The 14,594-nt window shown below is 35.1% G+C and overlaps 2 protein-coding genes across 28 annotated transcripts in view; one reads left to right on the top strand and one right to left on the bottom strand.

Moving 5' to 3' along the window:
- CCDC7 (coiled-coil domain containing 7) overlaps positions 1-14,594 on the top strand; it is a 292,932-nt gene that overhangs the window by 277,682 nt on the left and 656 nt on the right. For 23 of the 27 annotated variants that reach the window (XM_060683912.2, XM_060683908.2, XM_087892983.1 and 20 more), the window contains 7 exons: positions 707-805; positions 1,066-1,161; positions 2,089-2,211; positions 3,897-3,986; positions 5,122-5,220; positions 9,326-9,378; positions 11,143-11,405. In XM_060683912.2, the coding sequence (XP_060539895.2) occupies positions 707-805; positions 1,066-1,161; positions 2,089-2,211; positions 3,897-3,986; positions 5,122-5,220; positions 9,326-9,378; positions 11,143-11,232 (650 nt within the window). In that variant the 3' untranslated portion in view covers positions 11,233-11,405. Of the gene's footprint in view, positions 1-706; positions 806-1,065; positions 1,162-2,088; positions 2,212-3,896; positions 3,987-5,121; positions 5,221-5,865; positions 6,000-9,325; positions 9,379-11,142; positions 11,406-14,594 lie in introns of those variants that run through there. The other 4 variants (XM_087892982.1, XM_087892984.1, XR_015734107.1 and 1 more) reach the window with 3 other exon arrangements.
- The window catches only part of ITGB1 (integrin subunit beta 1), a 40,272-nt gene continuing 38,589 nt past the window's right edge, over positions 12,912-14,594 (bottom strand). The window contains exon 16 of the mRNA XM_034402601.3: positions 12,912-14,122. Coding sequence (XP_034258492.1) covers positions 14,057-14,122 — 66 coding nt within the window. The 3' untranslated portion in view covers positions 12,912-14,056. The remainder of the gene's footprint in view (positions 14,123-14,594) is intronic.

Genomic DNA, 14,594 nt, shown 5'->3' on the forward strand with positions numbered 1-14,594 from the left:
GTTGTTAGTGGTTGTGGTATGATTGGGAAATGAGGGGCATGAGCCATTGCTGTTTACAAAGACTGAACTGAAGATTGTATTGAAGTGGTTGGCCTTAAAGGTTTCATTATTACAGTCTTTCCCGTCTGGTCCTTTTAGTGGTGGGATGGATCTTGACTCTTTAAGCTTGTTGTTTATGAAATTGTAGAAGGCCCGGGTGGATTTGGTGCGTATTAGGTTTTCCTCTTGTTTGCTGTGATAATTGATGCATTCTGCCTTTATCTGTCGGCATACAGTTTTGTAGTGACTTTTGAAGTTAGCTACTTAGCCAGTTTTGTTTTTGCACCAAGGAGGGGTTTTTTTGGTCTGAAGTTCCTTATTGTTATGGGTAACTTATTTTTCCTGGTTTTGGGGGTTACTAGTGGTACGTATAGTCTGATGATTCTTTTGACTTCTTGGAAAAAAATGTTATAATGGTCTTCGGCAGTGATATGGCCAGTGAATAGAGTTTGCCAATCAAGAGGTGAGATATCCTTGTCATTATCTTCTTCAGATTTAGGAAGGGAAGGCATTTGAATTGTTTTCTAAAAACTACCTTCTTAGTCTGAACTTAAATTTTGTCTGTCTCATTGTTGCTTTAGTAACAGATCTTCCCTCTGGCTTTCAAATCCATCATTTATACTCAGTAGAGATTTTTATATATAGATGTTTTCATCGTTCTTTTTAGTGATTAGAAATATCAGATATGAAGAGACAAGCCTAGATAGTACAAAATCAGAGGAAAGACCCACCACTTCTCCCCTAGAGCAGCGGGGCAGAATTCTAGGTAAGTAATGACTTTCTAGATATACCTTTTTTTTGGACCTAACTGAATTTTCCTAGAATTAGTATGTAAGTCATCTGTAACTTGTTAGAGTGTTGATTTTCAAAATATGTTTGTATATAATGCAGAATATAAATTCAAAATTGCTTTGTGCCTATATATATAAAAATTTGTTTATAAATATTTATACAAATGATTCTTTAAATTCATGAAGAATATTTTGGTGTCCCTGCAATAATCTAATATAATGCTTTTCTTTCCAGGGAGGGAAGTAGATATGTCAAGTAGAAGCAAACTTATCCCACAGTCTTTGAATAACATATCTAGTCTTTTTCCATTTGATATCAGCAAGTTTTCTGGTAAGTACATAGATAAATATTTTGAAGAAAATTGGGGATGGATATAAAGAAAGGGTCCCGATTTAGACTTTGAATAAAGGAGCAAAAAGAATTTTGAGACTTGGGTATAAATGTTAAAGGAAATAAAAGTTTTAAGCTTTTTTTTAAAAAAAACCAAAGGTAGAGTTCTATTCTACTTGTAAAAGATTGACACCTTAATAGTTAACAGTTCTTTGGACGAAGACTGTCTATCTGCATTTCATTCCTAAATTAAGTTCTTGAGGATATAAAATCTTGCTGTAGCAAGGAAAACTCTAAATGAACAAGCAAAAATGTCTCCTTTTTTTTCCTTAACAAAAGATTATTCTTATTATAAACCATAGATGTAGAACAGAGATAAAAAATAAAGAATAAAAAGATGAAAAAACAAGGACGTGTAAAAATCAAAGCAAACTTTTAAAACATTTTTTACCCTGATAGTATATTGTTTCAGCAGTTCAATCAAGACAGATTTAAAATACTTTGGCAAACTGTAAAAGACACAGTTTGCCTAAGGTCTTATACCTAAAATTCTTCAGTTATATCAAAAATATGAGTGAATATATACTAGCAAATGCAGATTAATAATACAATAAGATAGATCAAACTGATAAGAATCATAGTTAAGCTTTGCCTGAAGCATCATAAATAATTATAGAATTATTTCTGCTTTAGTCTTCTGTTTCTAGGACAAAATGCTGAACTTATATTAATTCACACATTATAGGCAGAAGTTCACTATGAAAACAGAAATATTGCCAAATGCATCTAATCAAAGACACATATATCCTTTAACATTATCAAAAGGATAGAATCAAGCCAGAGCATTACAGTAGACAGATTTATTGAGAAAATGCAGGAATTTTGGTTGATTCTTTTTTAAACTTTAGTTCACCTTGTTGTTTTCAGCCGATATTGCATTGCACGAATTACTAGAATATAACAGGACTCTGCTTCCAGGCCATAAAGCAAATCTGCGGCATGCATGGCAACTTGCACAGCGAAAGATACTACAACAACAAGCTATTCTTGGTAGGTTATTTGGTTAATGATGTATACAAATACACATTCAGATTCATTATTACATGCCCAGGAAACCAAATGACTTTTTCTTTTCTATTATGAAAATCAGTTTAAAATGTAGCAAAGTACGAGTAGTTAGATATTTTGAATGGCCAACTATTTCTTTCACATTTTGAGTATATTTTAATTTATTTCTTAGTTGCAGGATCCAATCTGAGTCAGTCACCAGGATCAGAGGTTTTGTTTTCCGAGCTTTCAGAATCATGCTAGAGCCTTTCCTCAGGGTACTTCTAGAGGCTAAAGAGATATTCCCTGAAAATGGGCTCCAACAGGACTTGTTCTGGAGAACCGGTAGCAGAAATTTTGAGCAGTTCAGAGAACTGGCAGATACCATCTCTGGTTGGCCCCAGAGTGGGATGGGAATGGAGATTTTGCAATATCCTTTCCCCAGGAGTGGTGAGAGAATGGGGATTTTGTAGTATCCTTCCCCTGGAGTGGGGTGGGAATGGAGATTTTGCGGTATCCTTCCCCTGGCAAGTCCACCAAGCCACACCCACCAAGCTATGCCACAGAACCGGTAGTAAAAAAATTAGCATTTCACTACTGTTCTAAACCATTGAAAGACCAGGTGCATACCCTGACAGTTTATCTAACAAAGATTTAGATCAGTCATCCCAATAAGCAACTTTTACTCATCTCTTATTCTAGTCACCTCAAACTGTTGCAGAAGCCCAAGAAACCAGGAATGTTTATCAAAAGACAAAATAATCTAGAGACACTATGGAGTAAATCTTTTTCATGATCTCTTCACATTATACATATTGGTGGTCGGCATCGTTACTTGCAAAAGATAGGTTAGGTGTCTAATGAAGCACGGGAAGACAAAATCATTAAACCAAAAGAAGTGTTAGTCCTTTTTTTAAATTCTTGGCAATAATGGTACACAAACAGTGACTACTATAATCATGTCGTTATTCTATAATGATCCTGAAGAGAAATGCAATAAAAGAAAAGTAATAAAAATGATTATCAGGGCCATTGTCTGGTGGTGGTGGTCCTGTAATTTTATTTTGGAGAGATTTTGGATAGAAATAGGACCAGCAAAACTAACCAAATAAAGAAAATTGAAGAAGAGTATTATGCTCAGCATGAAAGACTGCTGTGAATACCTATGTATGAAGATAGTATGCTAAAGTAATGGGAGGTCCAGTAAGAAAGAAGCAAAATAATAGAAGATGCCAAGCAAAATTCCGTGAATGTTCTGTGCTCATGTACATTGTCCAGAGACAAAGAAGTACAATCAAATTTTAAAACCGTATGAGAAGCTTAAATCCTCTGTATGCTTTTAAATTTTTTGTAAAAAAATTCAAGTTACTTCAAATTTTATTCTCCAATACTCTGAGAGTATAATATTCTGATGTTAATTTGTTGAAAAAAAAAACCTAATTAATTGGAAGCCAATACTACACAAAACATTCCCTTTTCAACTTTGTTATTATATATTTACAACGATTTTGCCCATTATTTTGATTACTATTCTAGTTGGAGTCTGAAATTTTAATCAGAATATGCGAATGTGTATCTTACATTTTCTTATTTAAAAAATCTGATCTTGTTAGCCTTATTTTTTATTAGAATTACATTTTTCCATTCACATTGTAGTCTTAGAGATTGTGTTCTGTTTTAATTTGTAGCTGAAAAGTTCAGAGGCTTGTCAGTGTTTTTGCCCCAACCAGGTGGCACTACTAGGTTCCAAGATTATTCTGTCCATCCTTCAAGACCTGGTAATCCATACAGTTGACTTAGTGAAAATAATTCTGAAATTTATTTTCTTAAAAATGAATATTATATTCTAGATGGATGTATTAATTTTAAAGATAACTTTGGTTAATAGATGATTAATAAAAGAGAGTATGGATTTATTTTATGGCACATAAAGTCATTTCTAGCACTTAAGCAGATTTGTGTTCTTCAAGTAGCATTCCCTAGAATCCTCTGGCTTTGTCTCTTGATCAGGGGTTCTAAGTTTTTGTTTTTTTTGTTTTTAAAAAACCTAAAAAAAATGAAATTCCCTGAAATAGATTAACTTAATCTATTAGAACATAGAATAATAGAATTGGAAGGTACTGTGGAGGTCTTTTAGTCCAACCCCAGGTTCAACTAGAAGATCTCCAAAACTAAATTGTTAAATTTAATCTCTGGAATACCTCTGAGATTAAATCCTTAGATTTGAAGAATTTGTAAACTCCAACCCATATCCCAGTTCTTTAAAAAAATGTACATTGTATGTAATAACCCAACCAAAACCGACTAAATGCATAATTTAACAGTATGTATTGGGTTAGTAGTTTTTTTTTTTTTTTTTTTTTTTTTTTACAGTCTTTTAGCTTTTGAGCCAGTGTTGCTCTTAGAGATTACATGGAAAAATCCATGCAGCTTTCTGGGCAATATTTTTGAAAGTAGATTGACATAGTTTTCCTCCTAGGATTCAAGAGAGTAGATATTATTTTTAAAAAACCCACCTTTTTGTAATAATAGTTATATCTTAAATTTTGTGTCTGATTATATAGCATATACAAATCTGATTCTTTAAACACCTGAGTTGATTTGATTATTATAAGCATATAGATGCTCATAATTCAGTACATTATGATAGCAAATTGCACATTTTTAACTCATTTTGATTCAGACATGTACCAAGATAAATATTCTGAATGGATAAATAAGTTTTTTCAAACTTTAAATTTGTTAAGAATGGTATATTTTATATCTTCATTGTCTCTTTTATCCTTTGAATACCAAGAAATGTAAAGAATTACTACTACTTACTGAATGCTGAAAAATACTTCAGCATTTTTTAAAATTCAGAATAGAATCAAAATAATTTTAGATTGATCATCTGTATATATTTCCATGTAGCATGGGAAGCAAACCAGTTAAGCCAAAAGAGCTACCCCCAAAAGCTGTCTTTGTTAAAGAGAAGACTGTTGGGACCAGAAATAAAAAACAATATAAAAGGTAATAACTCAAATGTCAATTGTACCTTCTTCATAGATTTTGAGAGGGAAAATGTAAAAATGTACAGTATTCATGAGATTGTCTTTAAAAGATATTGGGAGAAAGCATGCTCCTCTTTGCTAGGTAGCATAATCAGAACAACACAATTTGTAAAAAAGGGCTGTTGCTGGCTTTCTGGATGTAGTATGCTGAATACTTTACCTCTAAATCTTAAAAGAAACCACCACCAAACTCTGAGGGAGATGTCACAGGTTTTCAAAAATGTGAAAAATAAATAAATCAATCAATCAATAAATAAATAATGAATGAATGAATGAAAGAGAAAAAGAAAAAAGAAAGAAAGAAATAAAAATATTTTAAATTAGTTGGTACTAGTGACTTTCTAAATAAATGCTTGCTATTTTTAATTTTTTCTTCAGTTTTTATGGTTGCTCATTCAACATAAAGCTTTGTGCAGTAATAACTAGCAGTTCTTCCAGGGGTCAATCCATTTGTTTATTTGAACCATCTTTTCCATTGACTTCTCATCTTCTGCTTCTTCTAATCTTGCCAAGTGGGCAGTTGATTTATGTCTTCAGAATAAAGTCTTTTCAAGTGCTCAACCATATAACCCCACCTAAAATATCATTCTTTACTCTCCTGTAGATAGGATCAAGATATGATGATATCAAAATTGCTGTCCCCAAATGATTCTTTTGCTACACCCAAGGAACAAGGCCTATAGAGTAACTCTCCTTACATAAGGATAGTACTCACCTTACGCTGCAGGTATCAGAAAGGTATCAGATAAAGAGGAGGTTGTGTGTGTGTGTGTTTGTGTGTGTGTGTTTGTGTGTGTGTGTGCATGCCTTCTTTGCTGCCTCACTCTTTCCCCTGAGTCATTATGAATTCTTTTTTTCCCCCTATTCCTTACCACTGTGGAAGACCATTTCCTTGAAATGAGAAATAAAGAAGAATAATGAGGCACCTCCCTGATTCCCTGGCAGCAGTAGCTTGGCAGTGGGGGAGATTTAGGAGAAAGCAATGATGATCACTGGTAGGAATAGCAACTTTCTGGGAATTTTCCACTAGATCTGTACTAGTAGGGCAAGAACAAACTTTGGTTGTCAGAGAGGTAACCAAAGCTAGTCAGGCAACCAAAACAAAAATAGCCTTGGAGTCAGAGAACCCCATATCTAGACTGCAAAAAAAAAAGGGGTGGTTGCAGTAGTTAATGATTGTCCTGTAGGTAGCTGTAGAAAGTAGAGAATATGTTCTTGATGTAAGTATGCAAGAATATGCAGATAGGTTGCTAATCGGGTGAAATGCTCCTGGTTCGGACCGGCTCGGGTGAGTAGATAGCGATAATGGCCGGTGGTTCGGAGAACCGGTAGCAATGGAAGCTGGAGGCTCCGCCCACCTGCCCCATTCCCCGACTCCTACTGCCCACCTTTCTCCCGCGACTGGCTGTCAGGGAAGGCAAGCGCCCGAAAGGTACTGGAGTATCTCACTCTCCTTCTCGAATGAGCCGCTCTGGTCCACGCGCTGGTTGCGCAAGCGCACATCCAATCTACCGCTGAATTAAATAAACAGTGTGCGCTTGCGCAGCAGGCACGTGGACCAGAGCGGCTCACTCAAGAAGGAGAGTGAGCGACTCTGGTACCTTTCGGACGCTTGCCTTCCCTGACAGCCAGCCACAGGAGAAAGGTGGGTAGTAGGAGTCGGGGAATGGTGCATTCCCCGACTCTGGGGAATGGGACGGGTGGGCGGAGCCACAGGAGAAAGATAAGGACATGCCGGCAGAATAGAAATTTAAAAAGTTTTCCTACCGGGTTCTGTGGGCGTGGCTTGGTGGGAGGGGGTCTTGTGACTGAGTGGACATGGCTGAGTGACTGAGTTGGCCACACCCACTCAGTCACAGGACATACCCTCCCACCAAGCCACGCCCACAGAACCGGTAGGGAAAAATTTTAGATTTCACCCCTGTTGCTAATTGATGCAAAGCATAGAGATCATATGATAATTGTACTTAAAGACCTACACTGGTTTCTAGTTGTTTACCAGGCACAACTAAATGGAAGTAATATCTAGCTATTATGAGCAATTAGACAGGAAAGCAAACACATACAGGACACAATAGTCTTCTCTTCCATATTGCAAACTATAGGTCAATACCAATGAGGAAATGGAGGATTTTAGAAGCAAATTGCTTCTAAAGGTATGGTGTCATTGAGAGAATTTAGGATTAGAATAGAATAACAGAGTTGGAAGGGACTTTGGAGGTCTTCTGGTCCAACTCCCTGCTTAGGCAGGAAGCCCTATACCATTTCAGACAAATGGTTATCCAATCTCTTCTTAAAAACTTCCAGTATTGGAGCATTCACAACTACTGAAGGTAAGTTGTTCCACTGATTAATTGTTCTGTCAGGAAACAGTTTTGTTTTCTACAGGATTTGTAGACTATGGTTTATGTTACCTTTAGGAAGGTCTTCTGCTGAGAGATAGACTGCACATTTTTAAGGATTGGGAAGAATGTGTTTGGAAACCACTGGCTAGTCTCATCTGAAGGGCTTTAAACTAAAAATGGAAGGGGAGGGTGACCAATCTTTAAGGCCAAAGTGAATCATAAACTTCAAGACAACAAATCAGGCATTGAGGAAGGAAATAGTGACAAGGAAGGGGAACTCAGGTATAAAATTGGAGACCTGGAAGCAAACACAGGATCAGCCATAAAAAGCTCAGAAACTCTTGAGAAATAAGATTATTAAAGTCCAAACACAATACTACAGAAAAAGAAAGAAAAAAAGAGACCCCAGGTGAAGTGCTCTCTGACAAACCGTGGTCTTCAGTAGAATAGTATTAAAATACCAAGTTCAATAGAACAGCATTAAAGTATCCATATTTTTTGTAATTAAATCTATCTCTGTTATAATTATAAAAATCTGTTCTCATTATTCATTGATTAGGTCAGATTTCCAATCTCAGGAACTCTCCTATTCACATACTTCAGTCTGGATTTATATCTTGTTTTTATGTCTGAATTTTCTTAGTGTTTTGAGCCCTGGGCAAAGTAGAAATGTGGTGATAAATCTGATAGATGATTTATCTAACTTGATTTACTAGGACAGTGGCTCAGTGACTAATACGCTGAGCTTGTCGATCGAAAGGTCGGCAGTTCGGCAGTTCAAATCTCTACTGCCCTGTAACATGGTGAGCTCCCGTTACTTGTCCCAGCTTCTGCCAATCTAGCAGTTTGAAAGCACATAAAAATTCAAGTAGAAAAATAGGGACTATCTTTGGTGGGAAGGTAACAGCGTTCCGTGCACTTTTGCCGTTTAGTCATGCCAGCCACATGACCACGGAGACGTCTTTGGACAGCACTGGCTCTTTGGCTTTGAAACAGAAATGACCATCGCCCCCTAGCATCGGGAATGACTAGGACATATGTGCAAGGGGAACCTTTACCTTTTTAAAATTTGGATACTGTGTTTCCCAACCTTGGCACTTGAACATATGTGGACTTCAACTCCCCAAATTCCCAAAGCCAACATAGCATAGCTGAAATCCACACACCTTCAAATGGCTAAAGTTGGAAAACATTGCTGTAAGTGTTGTCCTTTGTCAAAAATTCAGAAAGCCAAACTGAATCCAAATCCATTCTAGCTGCATGACAGAGAGAGAAGGGAGAGAGTAAGCAGAAGGTTTCATTTAGGCTTATGTGGGCATAGGTCTATATTAATGCTAAATTGAGCAATATGTGGAAACACATTGTAGTGAACTCATAAAAACCCTTGTTTTCAATATGAATTGAATGGCATTGCTGTACTACTAAAGCTTTATTGAAGGATATAATAATAGAGGGGGAAAGAAATAATAAAAACAAATAAGGCTTCATTGTAGTTTCAAAGCAATTTCTACAGAGTTTAATCTTCACTGCAATAGAGTTGCAGATTGCATTTTAGCATGCCTATTTACCTATCATAAAATATTTACTTTCATGTTAAAATTATAAAAAGTCAATACTATTAAGTTGACTAATATCTTGCCTAGCAAAAAAATACAATTAAATATCAGGTAGACTCTAAATTGTTATAATACAATAATGGACTTTTGTGTTTGTCATTAGGGGCCACTTATTCTTCAGCCTTTCAAGGACTAACCAATCAAGTTCAAGATGTAGTAAGTAACTATTGCTCACAAGTCGTAGAATACTTCTGTAGTAGATACATTGAAGGGACTACAGGTAATACTTGAGGTATGGAAGTCCATTTAATGAATGTTCGAAATTATCACACCCTCCAAAAACTATATATGACCTCATCCCATGGCCCTTATGACCCACCACGGGTGGCTGCAGTGCCCTCCATCTCTCCTCCATCCCACACTGGTGAAATCTTGCAGTACTTGGTTCTCTTCCTCACATGCCTATCACGCCACACACTTACCTTTTGAAGGCAGGCCATGAGTCCTCAGGCCATGCAACAGCGATCCAAATGCAGCCTTCAAATCAGAATCATGGAAATCTATTAAACCTTTAAACCACCTTTAAAGTTTTGATGTCTAATATGCTATTTCATGAATATTTCTTCTTTATAAATTGATAAATAGAAATAATGCTTATAGCCATGTAATTGTGCTGTCCACCCAAGACAGCAGATGTTGATTTTAAAAATACCATTACTACTTGCAAAGAGCGATTCACTGATTAAAAAAATAAACTCCATGTTTAATCATGTTCAAACAAGGTGAATTTATATAAAAGCAATGGGCTTCAAAATGATATTAAAGTAGTGATGCTTATAATTAGAGTTGCTTGTAAAATGGAAAATTTCTGTTTTACCATTTAAGCAATATACAGGTGAAACTCAAAAAATTAGAATATAGTGCAAAAGTTCATCAAAAGTATGCCAAATCAGGGCTTGAACTATCTCGCTTTGCATGTAATGAATCTATCTCATATATTAATTTCACCTTTTAAGTTGCATTACTGAAATAAATGAACTTTTGCACGATATTCTAATTTTTCGAGTTTCACCTGTAAGTTGGTTGTATTCCAAAAGAACAAAATATAAAATAACTCACGTTCCATGGTCTTTTAAAACACATTTAAAAGTTTTCAAGTGTTGCAGGAAACCACATATGAGAACAGAACCTTTGCACCTTTGTTTCTATGGCTCTAGGGTGGGAGATGTCCTTGACAGAAATTGGCAAGAACCCCTACATAAAAAAAAAAGACTTAATTCTTTTAAGTTTTGGGGAGCAAGATAGTATAATTGTTTAATGGCCATTTGAAGTAACCCCCTTCCCAAAGATATTTACGACTGATTTTGAGGCAACTCAAACATGTCTCTCATTGGGATATAAGAAGAAAAGCACATCTGGCTGGCAAGATTCTGTTACTAACATCTATCTGAATAAAGTGTAGGTTTAGTTTTCCAATGGAGTGCTTTTCTGATCTGATCTGATCTATCTATCAGGGCTAACAATGGCAAGGTCACAAGAACAGAACACAAGAACTGACAGTGCCATGTTCTGTACCCGACTTGCCAATTTCATTTTTCACCAGAAGTATTTTTAAAGTTTTCTTGTCATGCTTTATTTAATTTGGGAAATTGTTTTTATTTAAGTAGTTTGGACACTTTATTGCAAAAAGAAAAAAAAAGCTACTGGTCACCACCATACCAGATTCATGCTAAAATCTTATGCTAAGAACATCTGACTATATAAAGCACCATTTGGGATAATTTTCAAGCAAAAATGTTTTCTGGTATCAAGCTGTAGTGTATATATGAAGTTTCTAATTAATTGTCTATTGATTAACCAAATTTAACAATTGCAAAAGGAAATGAAGGGAATAATATATAATTCAAATAATAATCTGAAAAGTATTTTATAAAGTTGATTATTGAAATTGCATACAGAATATTTATGTTTGAATTATAGGATTCATTCATTATTTGCGGAAAGGGATGCAGTCCTCCGAGAAAAGATGGACCTTCTCCGGTTATAGGGCAAAATTCAAGAAGCCACTGATCTAACTTTGATTTTTTGGATAAATTCATTATGCAGCAACCTAGTAACTTTCAACTTTATAACTGTGATAAGAAAAAATTAAGGCATTCATGTATGAATCTCTTTTGAGACCTGTGAAAACTGTAATTTGCAGTGTAATGGCAGTTAAAATATACATAAGCTGAACTAACAAATCTCAAGAGTAATGCCTTTTACTGCATTTGATAAAAGTACATTTATGCCTCTGTGAAATGACTTTTTGGGGTGGAGTGTCTGGGATGGTATAGTCTAGAATTCAGATATTTTTTTTAAAAAAAGGACCTAACCAACCAGACCCTTAAAATTGCTTAATGCATTGTAAGCCGTCCTGAGTCTCTGGAGAAGGGCAGCATATATAAATAAATATAAATAAATATAAATAAAATTCACAGGGAACCAGCTAATACAATTGAGTAATCTTCACGTTAAGTCATAATATAGTTAATTTCTTTATAGAATTTCATGCTATTTGGTCTCCACCACTTAAAGCAGCTAGCAAATGTTGACTTATAAGCAAAGTGAAGGTTCTCCTTGTCTTGTTAGATGCAGAGATCATAATAGCAAGTTCAAAAAAATTTAGATGGATTTTTTTTGTACTATTCCAGCTAGGGAATCATGCTGATATGGATGGATATTGAATTCCTTCTAACTTCCAAGAACTGGGTACAAAGCAAATACATGGACACTTCTTTGAATCTAGCTACAGTTCTCATCCTTCCAAATACAAAATCTGTTCATGATTCTAATGTACAGTTGATTGAAATAGAACCCATAATTAGCATACTGACTGCATCATGCTCGTCTACACATAACAAAGGAGCAGTAATTTGTTCCTTTAGTAATATTTGTTCCTACAGAAAAAAATTGGGCAGACTTCAGTGCTACATAAAAAGGTGGTTATTGTTGAAGTAACCTAAATGGTAAGAGAACAGTATATAAAACTTCTGATATTTGATCCCTTAGCCTAAATGAAACGAACAAAATAAGATTGCATGCTGAGGTATCAAGTAACACAAGTTACTTGTGTACGGGTGGGACAGGGGTAGGAAACACAAATTATAAATGCTGAGTTTGATATCTTTTCACAGTTCTAATGAAACCAAAACATGTCTTACTACCCCTTAAATTCCAGTTAAAATGTTCAGAAAAATTGAAGTCTGCCATTGCTATTATATATATTTCCAGGGTTCCAAAACTTTTCCCTGGCATTAAAACTCATAAATATGCCTGATGGATGGAACCTGAGATTCGGAATTTCCTTTAGAACTATTCTTTCACCTTAAGAAAACCGAAAGAAATAATTAAAATTATTCTAGTACCAGTGTCCATCTAACTGCATTCTAGTACTAGTATCTATCTAACTCAGTACCTCCCTTGGAGATACTCCCAGGTCTCCCCTGAAAGTTTTTCCACACAAGAGGGTGGGATGGGGGAGGGAAGTATTTTGATGCTCAAAAAGGAGTGACACAGTTCATATCCATCTCTCTTCCTTCTCGCAACATCAGTCTGCAAGGTTTCACCAATCCTCAACTTGAGGGCCCCTAAACCCTGGGGGCCGTCCAGTCCTTTTCTGATGAAGCTGAAGGGGCTGTTGTGTCCCTCCTACATTTTAAGAATGTTCAGCTTTAGCAACACTTACAATAAAGAAAGAAATACCAATACAATTTTTAAAGGAATTTATTAAATTTAATAAATAATTTCCATGGTAACATTGTAAAAAGTGAGCATTTGTTAAAATAAAAGGCACTTAAAATATGAACGTGGCCAGTACTGAACAGATAACAGAATAGCCAGCAGCAAATATACAAGCCACAGTAACTCCTGATTCAGAATCATGCAATTTTAGCTATAGGATAAATTACAACCAAGATTGCAAATGTAAGCTGGTTTCAGTTTAACAATTATCTTACACAGAAAAAATCAAATACATTAAAGATAAAGTTGCCAAAGCACCAGGCTTTAAACCAAGCAAGAAATTTAAAAAGAAACCTAAGGAATTAAGGCGCTAAGAACTTGCTACTATTCTGTGCCCTATATATGCTGGACTCTCAATTTCAAATAGGACCTGTTTTTTAAAAGTCCAGCACCTCAGGATGGCATCAGATAAGGGGAGCTGATTTAAAAAGGAGTTTTGGCAGTTTACTTGTCAGTACTAAAATTGGAAACTGAATTTATACACAGGACTTATTATTATCATCATCATACCTGTTTTAATAATATTAAAGCTCTTTATTATGGATCTATTTTTTCTTTTTATTCTTATACATACATAGTGACAATTTAAAATGTATGTCACATATGAAACTTGAAATTAAAGTTACATCATGGTTTCTACATTATTGAATACAGAAAGTTGGAAACTAAATCTCACATTATTCATAAACTAATTTTTATAGTTTATTAGTAAGTATTAGGTTTGCACTATTTGTGCAAGCCAAACCTTGATACATCTATAAGGCTAAAAACTGTTCTACTTTTAATACTTAATGGATAGGCGAATTGTTTATTAAGTGTTTCATTCCATACAAAAGACAAGGTAGATAAAAAAGCACCTCAAGTAAGCTATAATCTTATTGAGTAGGATATGCAATCTCAAGTAATCTGTGAATCTTGTGGCACTATTTGTTTGCAAAAACAAAGAAAAAACTTCAAAAATAAAAATACTGTACATTTAAAAAAATTGCATAGGAAACAACTGTGTAGGTAGGTAAGGAACTAGTAAATCCATAGCAATATTGCCAAAAGCTACATAATGAGTACAAAACTATTATATCACACCCAGTGCTGTGAAATCATAAAGCAGTTTTCATTTCCCCTCATACTTAGGATTCACTACAGTTGTTACGGCACTTTTGTATATAGGATTTTCACCCTAAAAGAAAAGAAAAAAGGATTATAGAATGAAAAAACTGTCAATTTATTGAAAAAGTACTTTCACATAGTGCCAAGCCAATTAGAGCTCCATGTGCATACAGGTCCCACAGCTCCTACATTGTATCAAGATTGAAACAAGCAAGAAAACTTTTTGGGGGGGAGTGGGAGGGAAATATTACAGATTATCTATTATCCAGCATTTTTAATTTTTACTACACATCATGCCTAGCACAAATTGTTCTTTTAAATATACAAGGAAAGAAACTGCAAATAATCTATTCATAGGAATCTCATAACACTTTAACGCACGATGATGATATGGGTGGCCATATAAGTAAACATTAAAAGAATTTTGGGAAAAAAATACTTCCTTTACATCGATTCTGTATTCCCTGTGTATACGTACTTTAATTGAATTGGAAACTTTGGATGCATTTCTGACAGTGCAAAATTAACACTGGCATTACTGT

The sequence above is a fragment of the Pantherophis guttatus genome, chromosome 4, assembly GCF_059756535.1.
Source record: "Pantherophis guttatus breed Tessera chromosome 4, ASM5975653v1, whole genome shotgun sequence".
NCBI lineage: Eukaryota > Metazoa > Chordata > Lepidosauria > Squamata > Colubridae > Pantherophis > Pantherophis guttatus.